This window comes from Xenopus laevis, chromosome 5S (assembly GCF_017654675.1).
Source record: "Xenopus laevis strain J_2021 chromosome 5S, Xenopus_laevis_v10.1, whole genome shotgun sequence".
Lineage (NCBI taxonomy): Eukaryota > Metazoa > Chordata > Amphibia > Anura > Pipidae > Xenopus > Xenopus laevis.
This window is the reverse complement of record NC_054380.1, coordinates 99926567-99945005: the sequence shown is the minus strand read 5'-3', so window position 1 is coordinate 99945005 and position 18439 is coordinate 99926567. Positions and strand designations below refer to the sequence as shown.

At 37.3% G+C, this 18439-nt stretch overlaps 1 protein-coding gene across 1 annotated transcript in view; it reads right to left on the bottom strand.

Annotated features, from left to right (window-relative positions):
- The window catches only part of wdr49.S (WD repeat domain 49 S homeolog), a 55695-nt gene extending 37929 nt beyond the window's left edge, over nt 1–17766 (bottom strand). The window contains exons 1-8 of the mRNA XM_018265712.2: nt 17464–17766; nt 14675–14922; nt 14277–14457; nt 10403–10843; nt 4267–4443; nt 3985–4159; nt 3121–3288; nt 924–1072 (exon numbers count right to left, since the gene is read on the bottom strand). Coding sequence (XP_018121201.1) covers nt 924–1072; nt 3121–3288; nt 3985–4159; nt 4267–4443; nt 10403–10843; nt 14277–14435 — 1269 coding nt within the window. The 5' untranslated portion in view covers nt 14436–14457; nt 14675–14922; nt 17464–17766. The remainder of the gene's footprint in view (nt 1–923; nt 1073–3120; nt 3289–3984; nt 4160–4266; nt 4444–10402; nt 10844–14276; nt 14458–14674; nt 14923–17463) is intronic.
- Between the last annotated feature and the right edge of the window lie 673 nt (nt 17767–18439).

The window sequence follows — 18439 nt, the reverse complement described above, 5'->3', positions numbered from 1 at the left end:
CGCAAAACTGCTGCAAAAATTCACCAGCGAATGTGACGTCCAAAAACGGACACCAGCATATTTTTTGCCGTTACGCGAATTTTGCGGGAAATTTTTCCGCTAAGCAAAATGTGGCAAATTCGCCCATCACTAGTTGCCACATGTACAGTTTTGAACAAGACATCCCAGTTTTAAAACATTCTGTCCATTTGAAAACATTGAGAAAACTGAACATACTTCCAACCAATGGCATCCAAGTGATACAATATCCCAGAGCTGTCAACTTTTTATTACAACACTTATAGAAAAAGTCTCAATGTAAAAACCTTAAAAGGTTATTGTCTCACCAGTAATACGTGGGGCCTGCGTGCTCATGCCCCAGACCTACAGCTCCAGGTGGAGGTATCAAACCAAAGGAGAAAACGGCAGGCACTCCAGATCCCACAAACAGGCTTGTAAAAGAACTGAGAACTTTATTTAGGCCACAAAAATTATCACATAGCCTTATGCATTTCGTGCCAATAGGCACTTAATCATAGGCTGTACTTTTTATTACTGCCAACATTTTCGCAGTGATATCAGTAAAAACGACTCCATGCACATGTACAGAACCTTTCCTGAAGCCAAAGATTTTGTGTTGCGCATACACATGCCGGATTTTTGCAGTAAATTGTCAGAAATTGGGAGAACGGAGCTGGATGGAGCCTAATTCTGGTAACTCAAGAAAAAATAGGTGACTGCTCTGATAACCTGGCATCATAACCCCTCCTAATATCATTGTGCCTGCCCCAATTCGAGTATGCCCCCCCCCCCCCGCATTACTGCTCCACCACTGATACCTTTGTTTAGCCACTGGAAAAGTTTGCAACCCTACCTATACTACACGGCTTGAGAAAAAGTGCCACCAAGTATTGCATAGGTAAAAGTTTCATAAGGACACTCACCTTATCTTTTGAAAAACTGAGAAGCTGCTTGCGACCAGCAATGAACTGCACAGTTATCACACTGGCCATATTGCCCTGTAGGATTCCAGTGGGTTTGGATATTACATAGGGATTCCAGAGACATATCTTGTTGTCAATGCCAGCAGTAGCTGCCGCAAATATTGAACTGGTTAGTACAGTATTTTAATTATACATGAGGCATTTTCATAATCTTGCCAACATTATAACAACAATAATGATAAAATTCAGCTTTCATTGTGGGACAAAACCACTTAAAACATACATATAAATGTATACGCTTATAAAAAATAAAGAAAATTAGTGATAAGTTAAGTAATAAGTAAATTAAGTTAAAAGGAAAGTTTGGACAAGAAAGCACTATATAAACTCATACAGCTGTTGGCAATAGCTCGGAGACAACATACATAGGAACAATGTAACCACAGGTATACTTGTGTTTGCCTATGCTGCTAAATAAAATATACTGCTTTCATACTCATGTAGGTCTAACATGTAGTGCTAAACTTCTCCAAGAATTCCAAGCTTTCTCAAACAGGTGGTGCGCCTTTAAGTTAACTAATATTTTATAGAATAGCCAATTCTAAGCAACTTTTAAACTGATCTTCATTATTTATTTTTTATAGTTTTTTTTTTAATTATGTACCTACCTCTTCTGACCCCATCTAATAACAAATGCTCTGTAAAGCTATAAAAATATTGTTATTTCTATTTTTGGTTACTCACCATTTTGTTCAGGCCCTCTCCTATTCATACTCCAGACCCTTATTCAAATCAAAGTTTGGTTGCTAGAATAATTTGGACCCTTACACTGTAAACTGAAATTGTAAACCGGAGAGCTGCTGAATAAAAAGCTAAATAACTCAAACCCCACAAATAATGAAAACCAATTGCAAATTGTCTCAGAATATCACTCTCTACATCATACTAAAAGTTAACTTGAAGGTGAACACCCCCTTTAAATTACCCTGCAGTGTGACCTGTTACCTTTTTATAGCCATCTCTAGTCATCTGTCATAAGTAGTTTTGCCCAACACACATTTTCTTGTCATATATTGTTACAATCAGAAATGTTTACTAAGGTTTGAATGGTAAATTTGAATTTGAATATTCAATTTTTTTTCTAATTTAAAACCACCAACTCAAATTTGAATTTGAATGTGAGCTTTATCACACCTCGACCCTGGAAACAGTTCTAATTCTATACTTTGCTACCTAAAACATTCTGAGTTCATGTAGAAGTCAATGACAGAGGTCTGGCGAACCATTTGAAGATGTTAATTGCCTTGCTGACATTTGAGGTTTTTTTCTTAGGAAAACTCGATTCAAACTCGATCCGAACACAATTCGTAATTTGATTAGAATTTTTGGGTCGTTCCTATTCGATCGAATGTTAGACATTTTTTCATAAATAAACTCCCATTCGAGTTTTGAGTACATTCGAATTTATTAAAATTAAAATAAATTCACATAAATTTGAAACAGAGAGTGTAATCCACGTAACATGCTGTTTCCTTGTATTTCAGTAAAAATAAAAGAGAGATTTTCTCAACAATTTCTATAGGAAATTTTTTTTCCTCTTTAAGGGGCAGATTTATCAAGGGTCGAATTTCGAAATGTAAAATACTTCGAACTTCGACCATCGAATGGAATCCTACGAAATCAAATTCAAATTCGTAGGATTTCTAGCATCATTCCAATCCTAATACGATCGTACTTTGAATGATACGATTCGAACAATTTTATCGTACGATTTTCCTTTAAATGCAAATGGAAGGTCCCCCATAGGCTAACATAGCACTTCTGCAGGTTTAAGTTGCCGAAGTATTGAATTCGAAGTTTTTTTAAACAGACAGTACTTCAATTATCTAATAGTCGAACGATTTTTACTTCGAATCGAAGTAAATTCAAAGTCGTAGTATCCTATTCGATGGTTGAATTATTCAAAAAATTTCTTAGAATTCCGAATTTTTTTAGTTCGAAAATTCCCTCAAATTCACTTCAACCCTTGATAAATCTGCCCCTTATGTAGCTCTAAACATCTAATGCTTTCAGTTATTTCAAACATTGATCCATATGTATACATGTAAGATTTTTACGTTACATATAATATTTAGTGACGCTGGTACATATGACATACCCCCTTTAATATTAAAGTAAGACTGTATCCAATACATACCAATCATATTGAGTCCTGGATGGTAGTCAAAGCCATTAATTCCCTTAGCAATGTTCAAAGATGTTGTTCTCAAATGGGTTTTGCCTTTTTCTCTCCAGGCCAATATCACAGTGTTATTGTCACTTGTAGTACACGACAGGAAAGCTTCTAAATGAGAGCTGTAACTAACTGACGAAGGGAAACAAAATATTCTCATTAGTTCAGTGTACGTTACTACTTGAAGGTTCATGATTGGGCATAGCTTTGAGGAAGAATAAATGTCAAGCTAAACTAAGAATGATCTTTATTACCGCAGCAGATTGAAAATGCTACAGGACTGAAGCTGTTATATTAAGGCCAATTAAGAAACTGCCATTTTTCTAATCAAAACTTTTCTACTGAAGCAAAACATTTCTGAAGCTATCTATAAAATCCGAAATCACATTTGGTAACTTTATTACACAATAATATATAGAATATGCCTTTGCTAAATGTGCTAGAATTAGGCCCATCAATCAAGAGGGTTTAGGTCAAACAAGACAGGGGATTACAGGTACAGCTTTCTCTGCAATTATATTACAATATTTCTGGAATGATAAAAGTGAAATATGGGCAAGTTCTGAAAAGAATAATGTTACTGCACCAAATGAAACAAAACTGTACCACGTTTTTTCAAAACGTATCCATTAACCTTTCCACAGCGAGATGGAATATGCAGTTGAATAGAAGTAGGAACAGAAACAGGAATTGAGGAGGGAGGAAGAAAGTACGTTCTCTTTGTATGAGAAGAGATGGGTGTTCTCATATATAGAAAAAATGATCTTATATGACCATATTGACTGATAAATGCATCTCGTGTATGGGAATGTTTAACATGCACAATACCTTGGCGGACCCAGTTTCTTCCATGAAGTTTATGCTTTGCAATAAAACAGGATTTGTGGTAACCAGAAATCAACTCATTGCAGGTGATATAAAGAGTGGTTTGCTGGTCTTCTGTAGAATTAGCAGGCCTTTCAAACAACGAGATCGTAGCTGTGGTAAAACAGATGGCCTGGACCTAAGAAACCAACAAATGACTGAACATGCTACAAAAACAAACATTATGGCTTTAATGCTATGAAAAATACCTAAGTTCAAAATATTGCAATTCCCTATGCTGTTTACCTGTCCATTGACATCCCCGAAAGTAAGAACAGCATCATTGCCATCATCAGGATTAAACCAGTAGTCCATGCTTATGGGAGTCCCTTGCAAGCCGTGAAGCTTGTACTGACAAAATAAATCTTGCTTTGAGTTGAGGTCATAGAAGCAAATCTCTTTACTCGTAAATGAGACAGCAATCTATATTGGAAAGAAATGTGCTGGGTTTAGATTTGGATTACATTTGCCCTTTTATAATTAAATGACTCCATGGCATGCTGTGTAGAAATCTTCCTCTTGCCAGCACTCACAAGTTGGTTTCCATTATACTATGTTTACTGAATGCACAGAATGTAAATATAATTGACAATTTATTTTTTTTAGTGAGCTGAATGTACTTCATCAAATGTATGTACTTCACCAAATTTCCTTTCAATAATGTTCAGGATATCACACCACCAACACTATCAGGTTATTGGGTAGACTTTTATTATCAACAGATTAAACAGCCAAAACAGACTATAGTATATATATATATATATATATATATATATATATATCGGCTCCCTAAATCCAGAACTAGTGCTAAGCTCTCATTCTTTAGCAAACACCTTTGGCTTCAGGAGGCGCCCTCAGCTACCAGGTCTTACAATGAGAGGAACAAAGCAGAAGTTCTGGACAAGCAAACAGGTCAGATCGTACACTGTAATTAGAACAGAAGGTAATAACAGCTACAGGAGGTATGAAGAAGACTAGTGTGGTCAAACAAGTAAGGGTCAGTCCAGGCAGAGTTCAAGCAGTAGTCAGACAGGCAAGAGGTCAGTCCAGGCAGAGTTCAAGCGGGGGGAAATAGGCTGAGTTCTGTCCAAGCAGAGTTCATACAAGGTCAATCAGGCAGAACTCCGTTCAGACAGAGTTCAAGTGGCAAACAGGAGATAGACAGAATAATCACACCCAGGTACTACAAAATAGACCTAACAACAGACAATGAGTTTTGGCCCAAGGCCTCTTTAAATATTCAAACTTTCTCGCCAAAACACGATGACATCATCACACTCAACGCATGTACCTGGAAGTGCATGGCCGCGAGCGTCATTGGAGCTGCATGACAGAGAAACCAGGGATCAGAGCTGTGGGAGTCCCCGCCGGCCCTTAGTCCCCACTAGACCTCCAGGTAATCTCACAATTATACTTGACTAGGATGATATTGGTAAGTAAAGAAAATAACTGATAGTCCCAAACTGATCTGCTATACTATTGGCATTTTCCATCTATCATGTCATGTGCATAGCAGGAGATGATCTACTACAGCCTTCAGATCCAAGGATCTGGTTAAAGTTAAGAAAAGAGAGGCGCCGCATGTCAGGGATTTAAGGAAAGCCTCAATGCAGGAATAGGAGGGTGGTGAGTCCTTCAGGCAAGGAGCTGTTTGGGAGCAATAAGGAACTAGACAGGGGGTTAGGCTGGAGAGAGCAGTTGAAGGAGCAGGACAGGCTTGAGTGGAACAGATTCAGCGGGGAACCAAGATCAAGGCAGAACAGGAACATGACTAGAAGAACCACAACTACCACAAGCCACAACTAGACTAATGCTCAGGTAAGGAAAGTGATTAAATAGGGCTCTAATTAGCTGGCCTTAAAAAAACCAATGAGGCTGTTGGGATATCATAGGAAAGGCAGGTGAAGGAATCTGAATCGCCTAGAAGTCACTGGCCCAGTGGTAATGGTAGAGCAGTCAGTAACCTGAAGGTTCCAGGTTAAAAACCCGGCAGAGCCTAACACCATGTACAGAAGCAGAGCAGCACAGTTAGAGGCTATCCTTGTTTTTAACCTTACTCATCTCACCATTTTACTGCTATGTCAAACAAATTGGTTCAGGATAATGGACAATGCCATGCTTCATAAAACACTGTAGTGGGGGCGTTCTTTGTATTTTTCTATGGTACTTTCCTATTTTTCCCCTAACAATATTTAGTAAGGAAATTAGATTTTTGTCATGCCTCAGACATAGAAAACTCTGTAGATGTCTCTGTAACCTTCTCCATCTCTCCAGCCTTTATTATGCATAGGCTAGTTTATTTAGCATATATCTTTGTGCAATTCTGTGAGCTGAGCTATTCTCACTAATCAATACTGACTTGGCAATCGAAAGTCATCACATAAACACACTGCCATGAATGTTCTACTTCTGTGATTGCCTTCACTAGCATTAATTAAGATACACATATTCAAAGTAGAGACACTGCAGCAAAAAGTGCAAAGTGCAAACAAACTGCAAGTATATGTGCATGTTATATTCATACAATATAATATATTTTTCTAGTTGTTCGTTATTGCGATTCTAACTGGGCAGTTATGCCATAGCTTAACAGAACTCATTGACATAGCTTCGAAATACCCTATCAGCCTCTCTAAACTGGTTCTCCAAATATAGATTGCAAGATAAGCAAATATCATAGCACACAACATCTGAGGAGACTTGACCTTTATATTGCAGCTGAGCATCATCTAACTTTCCATTATTTATCCTTTTTCCATTCCTATTTTGGATCTCTTGATATGATCGATGTTTCGTTTAGTCTAAGTAAAAGCCACTGCTTGGATTCTGCTACTGACTCCCCATGCTGCCACTGTGCTATATTGGCCTGGTACTACTGTATAATCCCCTGATTTGGAAGCTAAGTCCTTTTTTTCCCTTTATTTTTTGTCTACCATAACACTATTCTTATGCTATAAGGGTCTCACAAATGTTTTCAACCATCTGTCTGAGGAGACAAAGGACAGAGTGCAGCTTGGCATGCAGATGTTCAGACTGGGATGAAAGACTTCATAGCAGTGGAAATACATGTATGTCGTGAGACACAAATATGGCTGCAGGGCACTATGGGGTTGTCCTGCTTTCTATTCTATTGAAATCTGCTTTCTATTTTGCTGTCAGTTTGGTGCAATTACTGCTGCTTGGCTACACTTTAGTCAAATGAAAAATTTTGTCTTCAGCGCCGACAGATTGATGGCATGACTAAGACACAGCTCAACACACACCAATATACTGTACCAGAAACACTTCCTGAAGTTCCTGTACCAGTTTAGGGTAATTGGAATTGCAGGAAGACTTCTGCTGGGTCCTTATGAATGTCAATGACGTAGGTGAACTGACTACTATATAACTAATAAGATTCTGTTTCAATTTCAAAATTATATCAAACCTGTATTTTGGGACATTTACACACTTCTTTATAAAAAATGACATTGCATACTTTGCATTAAATGAGTTATATTAGAATGATTGTTAGTTAGTTTCCTTTTCTTTTTACCCCCATTTGTTTTTTTGATATACAAACCCTGCGAGTGCCATCTCTTTATACCATATATATATATATATATATATGCAGTGCAGTGTCCATAATTTTATCCACAAGAAATCCAAGAAGATCCGCACTCACAGGTCTTACTACTTAAATAAAAATGTTTTTATTGCAGAGCTTACAGCCTAACGTTTCGGCCTCATCCGAGGCCTTTCTCACTTTGAATGAGGCCGAAACGTTAGGCTGTAAGCTCTGCAATAAAAACATTTTTATTTAAGTAGTAAGACCTTTGAGTGCGAATCTTCTTGGATTTCGTGTGTGTGCTGGGTTTATTCCTCCAAAGAAATGTAAGTATAGTTTAATGTGAGGCTGCCATTGTGTTAGGTAACAGAGTGGTAGCCATTGGTGGATGTAAAGATAAAAGTACCTGAAAGGTCTAATAAAGTGGGCAGAAGTGCAAAGTATAGTGGGAAAGATGGGCCCATCTTAAAGGAAAGGAACAGTAACACCAAAAATGAAAGTCTATTAAAGTAAGGAACGATAAAGTAACTATATGTAGTGTGGTGCTGTACTGGTGAAATGGATGTCTTTGTTCAGAATAGTTTATATAAACAAGCTGCTGTGAAGTCATGGGGGCAGCCATTCACAGCTGAAAAAGGAAAAAGGCACAGGATACACAGCAAATAACAGATAACTTCAACAATGATCTGTTATCTACTGTATTTCCTGTGCTTGCTTGGCTGCCCCCATGGTTACACAGCAGCTTGTTTAAATAATCTATAGTTGTGTTTCTGAAGCAAACACACCCATTTTCACCAATTCAGGGCAACAGTATATTATATTGTCAATCCTTTAAAAGACTAGTTTTTTGGTGTTACCGTTCCTTTAAACAACCTTTTTTATAATTTCTAAAAAACATGTCTCTGTGATTCCTGCACTATTTGTTTATTTGTTGTAACATCCCTGGCATTAGAAATGGGGGGTAAAGGTAGATCCACATTATGCTATATTCAGATAGTAATTAAAATTAAACTGGGATTTTTGCTCAATAAGAAAATCACAAAGTGTAGCTCAACAGCAGAGAACAGTTTGCAGATGGGAGTCAAAAATGTGGCTGTTGCCTGACTTTCAGACTTCATCTATTAACATTCTATTGTACTTAGTATAATGTAGAGAGGGATATTCTGAAACAATTTGCAATTGATTTCCATTTTTTATTATTTAGGCTATTATTATTATTATTTTTGAGCTATTTAGCTATTAATTCTGCAGCTCTCCAGTTTGCAATTTCAACAAAATTACCTTAGCAACTATGCACTGATTTGAATAAGAGCCTGGAAAAAATAGAAGAGGCCTGAATAGAAAGATAAGTAATAAAAGAAGAAGGCAAATAATGAAAAAAAAACTATTTCAAAAATAAATAATGAAGACCAATTAAAACATTGCTTGGGATTGGCCATTCTATTACATACTGAAAGCTTAAAAATGACCAACCTCTTTAATAGGAAAAAATATTCCCATTCTAGGAATCTCTTTAGTGCCCTGTATAAACTAGTGTAGAGAATTGCTGCACTAGTGTCGCCTCAATGTGGCATACCATGTTAATGTCCAGAATATACCATAAAATATATATATTAAACTAGTGGTGATCCTATGCTTTTAGTTAGGGACCGCCATTCGGGGTTTACCTTGACGTGGTATGGTGGCTTATCAATTTTATGATCATAACTTTGTAACAAAATAACCCCTGTTTTGGGTACATATGCAATAGCATTTATTATACTTATATATATACTTAAAAGCCTTTAGAGTGCTCCCACAACCCCCCTGTTTTGATATTGTATATTTAGCTGGAAGCTGTGGCATAGCTTCAGTGGTTGTAGCACCCCATACCCCCCCTTTAAACTAGTGGTGATCCTATGCTTTTAAAATTGGGCGTTTGTTTTGGGAATATCTCTCCTTTAAAAGCCTGATTTCTGGCTGGGGAGGATTTAGCCCTCAGTGAAAAAACAGCGTTCGGACATTGATTACAGGTAATGCTAGAATGCACATAAAAAATAAAACAAGTTAGGGACCGCCATTCGGGGTTTACCTTGACGTGGTATGGTGGCTTATCAATTTTATGATCATAACTTTGTAACAAAATAACCCCTGTTTTGGGTACATATGCAATAGCATTTATTATACTTATATATATATATACTTTAAAGCCTTTAGAGTGCTCCCACAACCCCCCTGTTTTGATAAAATATATATACATATAAGTAAATAAGGGAGTCTCTGTACATAATTGGTACCTTAGGAGTGCTTGGTTAGCTAAACAGATAGAACTAAATCAACAATAGTATTTAATATAGGGATTATCTAGAGAATAGATACTAATATAAGTAGTGTATGTAAAATACAATACTTAATGAGGACATAAACATAGGGTATAATTCTGGTTTGGCTTAACTGCTGTTCCCAGTAGGAAATGTTGTTCATCAAACCAATAACCTCATTCCTGTTATGCTTTTTGCTGTTACTGCTTCATACTATGTTTTAACACTTCAAATAAAATGCCTTCATTATTTTTATACAACTAAGTGGTTTTGTAGGCGCTCACCCACCTTCCAGTGGTTCCATCCAATAATGACCCATTTATATTTTGTTTTGTGCATTTTCCTTCTCGGCTTCCTGGCCTTTCCATGTCGATTGGCAATTAGGTTACTCAATATTTTCCCTTATCGGGAACGGTGCATGTGACATGTTTAACAATGCATTTCAGATACCCTGACAAATAGTATTAATAAAGATAAAAATAAAGACACTGGTCTTCCTCTTTATTGACTTATGTATTATATGACTTCTATTTACCTTGTTTACATTGGCCAGGAAGACCAAACTTGTTGCCCATAAATCTTTTAGTTTCACTGTATCCGTGCAGATCTGTAGGCTTCTTTGTAATTTTACATTTTCTCCCCAGACTCCGAGTAATCCATCTTTGCTTAAAGTTACGTAACGACCCAAACCTTTCAAGTAAACAATTTTTTGGATGTTTTCCTTGTGAATTAATGGGAAGCTGCGGATATCCTTCCATTGGGGGATTACTGATGATTTCACTCGTTCGTCTTTCTCATTAAGCTCAAGCAGCATAAAGGATGTTAATTTGTCCCAATCAATGAAACCCTCACGACTCACATCTATCTTATCAAATAATTCCCCATATTCTTCTTTGATGCCGTGCCCCACAGTGGCGTATGTTCTCTCCATGAATTCTTCTCTGCTCATACATTCTGATTGATTTAACTCTGGAGACTAGGAAAAGAGGAAAAACATGACCCTACTATGGTGCTTGAATTGCTCATCTTGACACATGCGTCTACAATCTTGTAATAAAGAAATAAGAGCTGATAGAGTAGGCCTTGAATGCTATTGTGTAAACTCTAGAGCCTTGAGAATGCTAGACGGCACAGGTAGACCCTAATTATATAGAAGCAGAATGAGAACAACATAAAGAACAAGAAAAATGGTTTCCTGGTTTTTATAAGCTCTTATATGGCTGTGAGTCTCTGTAGACTTGAACAACTCTAGTATTGTGCTGGAACTGCCCAGTTTACTGTCCTCTAGTGATGGGTGAATCTGTCCCATTTCCCTTCGCCAAAATTTTTTTTTATGGGCCTTTTATGGTTAAACCTGATTTCACCCATCAATGTTGTCTCTCTTGTTGGGTATACCACGTAATTGTCACCAATAGCAAAACGTATTCCATAGTTCCAAAATAGCCTTCTGCTATGTATTGCTATATTGCAACATAATGGTAGGATTCATATCTTTTTAGATTATCTTCACTCGGAAAATATCTAGCGAAAGGGATATGGAACAACACAGTCCACTGCAGTAAGAGAACAAAAATAGCACATGATCTAGCCATCCTATATGTACATGTTAAATACGGGGAAACCGTTTACTGTCCTTGTTACTCATATTCAAGAAGTGCCTGCTCTTTGATTCTTGATATGAAATATTTTAAACTTTTAAACATGGGATATGAAGTGTAGTCCTCTTTTCATTCTATAACAGCATTCAGGTTTGCCAATTATGATAGGTATTTACTGTATATACTGTACATTGTAATCTTCCTTTAGCTGGTGCCTATACTGCCTTACATAAGCTCTAATAGAATATTACTAAATATACGTATTAATATCTATTATATATATAATATCTATTATAATACTTAAGGGCTCTTCCAGATGAATGCTTTAACCTGCGCTCCTCTGCGTTCCATTTTAAAGCATTCAACTGCAGGGGGGTTCAGCTGCCAACTCTTTTTTAATGGGCACATACTGACACAGGAGCATGTAAGTGCTGAACACGGGGAACACAACATGTTGTGTGCAGCGCTTACACGTGTCTGTGTCAGTATGTGCCCCTTTAAATGAATAGTCAGAGTCCCTTCCTGTGCTCCCCTGCAGATGAACGCTTTAAAACGGAATGCAGTGGAGCTCAGATTAAAGCGTTCGTCCCATAAACCAGGGACCAGGGACTAGTACTATGTGTACAACATATCTAATTGGTTGTTTAACCTTTGAGGTACCAACAGATGATTTAAAGTATAAATCCAAAAAGATTTCATGTCTACAGAGGATTGAAAACAGGAAAACTTTTTTTTTTGAGTTTGGACTTTGTATTAGCCCCTATTTAAATATGACGATAACATAGAGGAAATGAATTAGGATTATACATGTTTAGTCACATCTGTTGTAAAGACCATATAAAGGGTAAAATGTTTCCTTCCAGAACAAGTGAAATTTTGAAACAACACTATAATAGATATTAAGTGATGTATATTGATTTATGTATGTTTATGGCCCTAGGAAATATCCATTTGGTTGAGGATTGCATACATCTGCGTGGGATTCACATTTCACCACACTAATGGGCATTATATGTAATCTAGTCTTCGGCCAAAGGCTTGAACACCTTGATTAGCCAAGTTAGGCCCGGCAGTTGCATGGTCAAATGAGCCATTTGTTTGGTGACCTGTCCAAGTGAGCAGATCTTATACAGGTATGGGAAGTGTTAGCCAAAATGTTTGGGACCAAGGTTTTTCTGGATAAGGTGTCTTTCCATAATACCTTGAAGGAGAAGGAAAAGTTAAAATGATGTAAGCTTTATCAGAAAGGTCTATATTAATATACAAGAAAACCCTCAAAGTAATGCAGCTCTGAGTCCTCTGTCAAAAGAAACATCACATTTCTTTCCTTCTATTGTGTACACATGGGCTTCTACATTACACTTGCTTCTTTCATCTTAAACCTCCAGGGCTAGGGCTTGAGCATGCTCAGTTAGCTCCTCCACCCTCCCTCAAAGCAGTAATCTGAGGCCAGAGCTATGAGTGAGCAGGGAGAGACTCAGGTAGGAAGTTACATCACACCAAGCTAATATGGCAGCTGCTATCCTAAACAAACAGTGAGAGATTCTAGAGCTGTTTACTCAGATATGGTAAAGCATTCTGCAGAATAAATATAGTGTTCTAGCTTACACTATTGTGGTTAATCTATTAGCAATAAACTACCTTGGTAGCTTTCTTTCTCCTTTAAGGGCTAAACTCCAAGAAATCAGATTTTGTGGGTCAGATTTTTTTTCATCTTGCCATGCAACACTATGCAAAAACAGGAGGCTATGAAATCTCCATAGCTGTAATGTAATGTCGGATTAGAAGTCAGATGGAGTCCTTTATGCATTTATAATACACAAAAGCCATGAATATCTTGTAAATTATATCCTTATAAACGGTGAGTTCTGATGTCATCAGTTATAAACGGTGAGTTCTGATGTCATTTCTGTCACATGACTCACTGAAACTTGTGTATTATAATAAATAAAGTACCCCCAGTTGCAAAATATGAGGATATTAGAAGTTACCTCGGAGTTCCATGACTTGTATAAAAACACTCGGCCTTCAGCCTCTTATTTTTATATGGTCATGAAACTCCTCGGTAACTTATAATATCCTTATATTTTACAAAAGGGGGTACTTTATTCACTATATATTTGACAGTCAGTGTATTTCAATAAGAGAAAAAACATCTTTCCGACTCCATCAATTTTTATCTTCTTGGATGAAGACACTACATGTGTCATTCCCATCTGACAGGCGTGTCGCGTCAGATGGAAAAAGTTACATGTATTTTATCAGATTTTAGTATCAGCGCCATTATATTTTAATCCATGCGACTTCATTCGACTTGTAGGATGTGTTTTGTCGATCCAACACCATTCTACAAAATCCCCCATGGAGTTTAGCCTTAGTCTACTACACAATAATACAAACCTTAATCAAACAAACAAAGGAGAATTTTCTTGCTTCCAATAACAATTCATTGCATCTTAGTTAGGATCAAGTACAAGCTACTGCTTTATTATTACAGAGAAAAAAGTAAAAATTTGAATAATTTGATTATAATTGAGTCTATGGGAGATGGCCTTCCCATAATTCAAAGCTTTCTGGATAACAGGTTTCCAGATAAGGAAACCCATACCTCTATCTGGTTATTATAGTTAGTGTTGTTGTTAATAATAATTAAATTTTTCTAAATTAAGTGTGGGGAAAAAAAAGAAAAGTAAGGCATTAGGGTTCTTCCAGCTGATTACACCCCCTCATTTACTTACTCAACATGTACAAGACCTTTATGTACACATACGGGAGAGAGGAAATAATCATTTGTACATTTTTATAACCTACCTGAAATAATCTCTGAATCTGTCCAAAATCATTTATGCTAAGTCTGTTTTCAATGGATTCAGTGACATGTCTTACTCCTTCAGAACCATCTTCTATATGTCTGGTAGCAATAAGTGCACTGGGATTCCTCCTGTCCGGCATAGTTCTCGGGTTGCTCATTGCATCCTTCTAAGCAATTTTCCTGGTGATTGCAAAAAAGAACCAAGCCAAAGTTGGGTTACAGCAAGAATCTGCCTGGAAGTCACACAGTGAAATGCAAGAAAACTATGCAAAAAACTAAAAAACTGGAAAGAAACTATGTCATAGACATTGGCTTGTATGCAAGAAAGTTAGAGTGAAGAGACAGTAACTTGTGTTCTGCTAAAAATTTGATTTTCCTGTAAGTATTTTAAACTTACCCTTAAAAAGGTTGGCAATTCGTGTAATTGTTCATACAGTTTACTGCGTGTTGTCAGCTATGGCATTCTTCAGTTCTATCAGTCATGGATTTGGAGAGCTAATTCAGAGCTTTGCTTTCAATCTGCCTGGTCTCCTGGCAACACCATACAAAGCTGGTCAACAAAGCAGCATTTGTCCTACACCTACGGCCAATTGTTGTGTTCAGAGGAGTGTTGTTCAGCATATTAGAAGCAGGCGGAATCTGCATCTGTAAACAGCAAAGCTGATCAGCAATAATAATGGGGCAGGTACTTAGTTGAGTTTCCAGGGTTGGGCCAAATGCCCAGTAAAGCTTACAGCTGGTGGTTTTTATAGCAATTCTTCTGTTACACTCAGAGCTACTGTATCTTTAGAATTAGATACATATGAGCCAAAGACAAGGTATTAGGTACAGTTGGGACAGAGAAAAATAATTCCATCGTATCCGGTTACTATTAATGTATATCTTTTTTTATACGGCTAATGTAAATACACCACTGGACATTCTTACAATACAGTAACAGTACAAACAGGAACAGGGGTGAAGTTTCTATACCCTTGTGTGCTTTTATTTAGCTGTTTTATCTTTTTACTCATTACAAGTTGCTTTTTATGGTCTGTATCATTGTTTTGTCTTCTTATCACAGCCTAGATTTGGAGAGCTGATATCCAGAACTTGTTTCTTTTCTATTTAGTCTCCTGTGGGAGCTACAGGTTATTAGATTTTTTCCTCTAGTATCAAATATAAAAGCAGTGGCAGGCCTAAATATTAAATCATGTTCCTAAACCTCAGTATTAATTTAGGTACACAATGCGCTACATAATATGTAAAATTGCATAAGTACAACCAATCAGTTTGGATCAGGCCCCTACCAGTTAGAAAATGAAATGTACCACCTATTTTGGTGAATCAGCCCCATTGAGTCTAGCACCTGTGATAAACACGAAAGCAGGCAGATGGTAAGCCCACGAGATGGGACTTGTTTAGGACTTCACATTTTATTGATTGTTGTATCATGGAACTAAGCTCAAGTGTTTACAATACATCAAGGGTGCAGCGTGAGATGCCTTTGACAAATGCTAAAGGTTTTACAAACTTAATACTAGTACTAGTACATTTGTAATACCCTATAAATCCCTCCCTTCTCTGCTTCCTGATTCCCTTTATAAGAACAGGCCATCCTCCACTCATCCTCCAAGTGACATCATAACGGCTCCCGTCCCACCTGTAAAGACTGAAAAAATACGTTGAACATGCAGTGATCCCTGGTAAAAACTAAAAAATGGCTCTTTCTGCATTTTCGGGCATCCACAATTTACTGTGTTTTTTGTGCGGCGATTCCTATGAATGAGGAGGGGCAGGTATTATTGAGTGCCGCGTTCCTCATGGAAGAGGAAGATTTTCAGCCAAGGCCCTCAAGATTGCTGCCTCTTTAATCTTTTTCATCTGTAACAGCTATGGCCGTGTGCAACAAATCCATGTATTTTTTACTTTCAAAATGCTTTTGGGGGAGTAGAGATGTGCAACTTTCCACACCATTGGTTGTGAACTAAACTGCCAACATTTAAAGGTGGTTTTTGAATTCTGGGAGATGGAATTTCCAGCATCTGCAGGCTCATGATAGGGACACACCTGCCTTATAATGTTACAGCTTGCAAATATTATTAATTCAAAATCTAAATAAGTCCTTCTGTACACAGACGACAGACAGCTCAAGTGCTTGGATTCAACTTGTAATACCTTCAAACTCAAATCCAATGTTTCAATATAATAATATTAAGGGGGTTATTTTCTGAAATATACTTTGATCAAATCAGCAAGGGTTATTATGCGTTATTTATGAATACATTTTCCTAAAAAATTCCAGTGCAGAAAAAAAATCATAAAAATCATACCAAAATTAGAATCATACAAATTTTTCAGATTTTCTGCCCAAAAAATCCGATTTTTTTTGGATTTTTGCCCAAAAAACACGAAATCTTCAGATTTTTCAAGAAACCCAGTGCGGATCGAGATATCCTCAGGACTTCTCACATTGACGTAAGGTGGCCCATAGACACAAAGATCCTATAGTACGGAGAGTCCCCACATTTTTCGTCTGGCGGAGATCGTCATTTGGTCGATCCGACAGGTTTGATTTTGTCCTGACCAGCCCGCTGGAGCCAATTCGCTCTCATCGTTCGGCCATAAGGCCGAACATTCAGATTACCCCCGATATAGCCATGGCATATCAGGGAAAGATCGGCTCGTTTGGCAATGTCACCAAACGAGCGGATCTTTGCGTCTACGACCACCTTTATATTCAATCCTCGGGGTATAATAAATGAAGAATTTTGCGAGTTTTTGGCATTCAGACTTTAATAAATAACCCCTTAGTGTTGGTGATAACAGATATGGAGCTAGAATTCACTTATACAACAGAAATCTAGCCTTTTGTGTTATCACAAATCATAAAATATATAATAAGTGTGATTTTAAGGTTAACCTACAAGGTATATCATACCTCTAAAAGGAAGGAAGGCAATTTCTTTTCATAGATTCCCATTATGTTTAAAACTCCCTTTAGAGAGTCATTACAGCTTACAGGACAAATGTAAATGACAACAATTTGCAGTTTTGTCTGAATAATGCCCTACAGCAGCAAAACTGTAAACAAGTTACCTGTGTAACCAAGCAACCAGCACACTCAAGTTCTAACAACTTTAATAACAGGGTTGGGGGCTTGACTGAAGGTGGAATTGTTCATCAGTAATGAAGTGGAATTCTTACCAATGATGGCAAATAAGAAAGAAATGGGATGCGGCTTTCAGCAGACATTAATCCTATTTTGCATGTGCTGTGGGAGAGAAATAGAAATAAACAAACCACTACATATAACTGAGCCAGGATACAATGTTCATCCGCTTCACATTAAATATGAATTGCTCTTATATTTTACCCGCAAAAGTTTGAGGTTCAGCAAAGTGAATAATTCCTAGTACAGATATGGAACCTGTTATCCAGAATGCTTTGGACCTGGGCTTTTCCAGACAACGGATCTTTCCATAATTTGGACCTTCATACCTTAACTCGAACTAGAAAATCACGTAAACATTAAATAAACACAATAGGCTGGTTTTCATTTCAATGAGGAGAAATTATATCTTAGTTGGGATCAAGTACAAAGTACTGTTTTATTGTTACAGAGAAAAGGAAATCATTTTAAAAATGTGGCTTATTTGGATAAAATAGAGTCTATGGGAGATGGCCTTTCCGTAATTAGGAGCTTTCTGGATAACAGATCCGAGCTGAATGCTGGGAATCAATTGCAAACTCACTGAACAGATATGTCCCATATGGCCCCTCTTGGACAGAGTTGGAGAACTGAAAAGCAGAAAGTAGTGTTCTGTTATGTTAGACATCCAGTCACTCCAGCCTTTATACATGGCATTTTCTGGCTAACTAACTATATTAGAAATATTTTTTATTTTGCACAGCCTATTTACACAGTTTTTATTTTCACACTGAATGGTTACTTTAAGTACACGAGTGATGCTTTGTACTGCGGGATATAACGGGGACTGATTTGTAAGCACAGGTGCCAATTTGCACAAGTACAGCTGCCGAAAGCAACTTTTAGTTATGAAGGGAAAGGAAAGACCTGATTTGTTGCTATCGGCAACTGTGTTTCTTCAATTCAGTATTCATATTTGCAGTCTAATAACAGATGCTACAGGGTCTAGTCACCAATAGCAACCAACTAGTC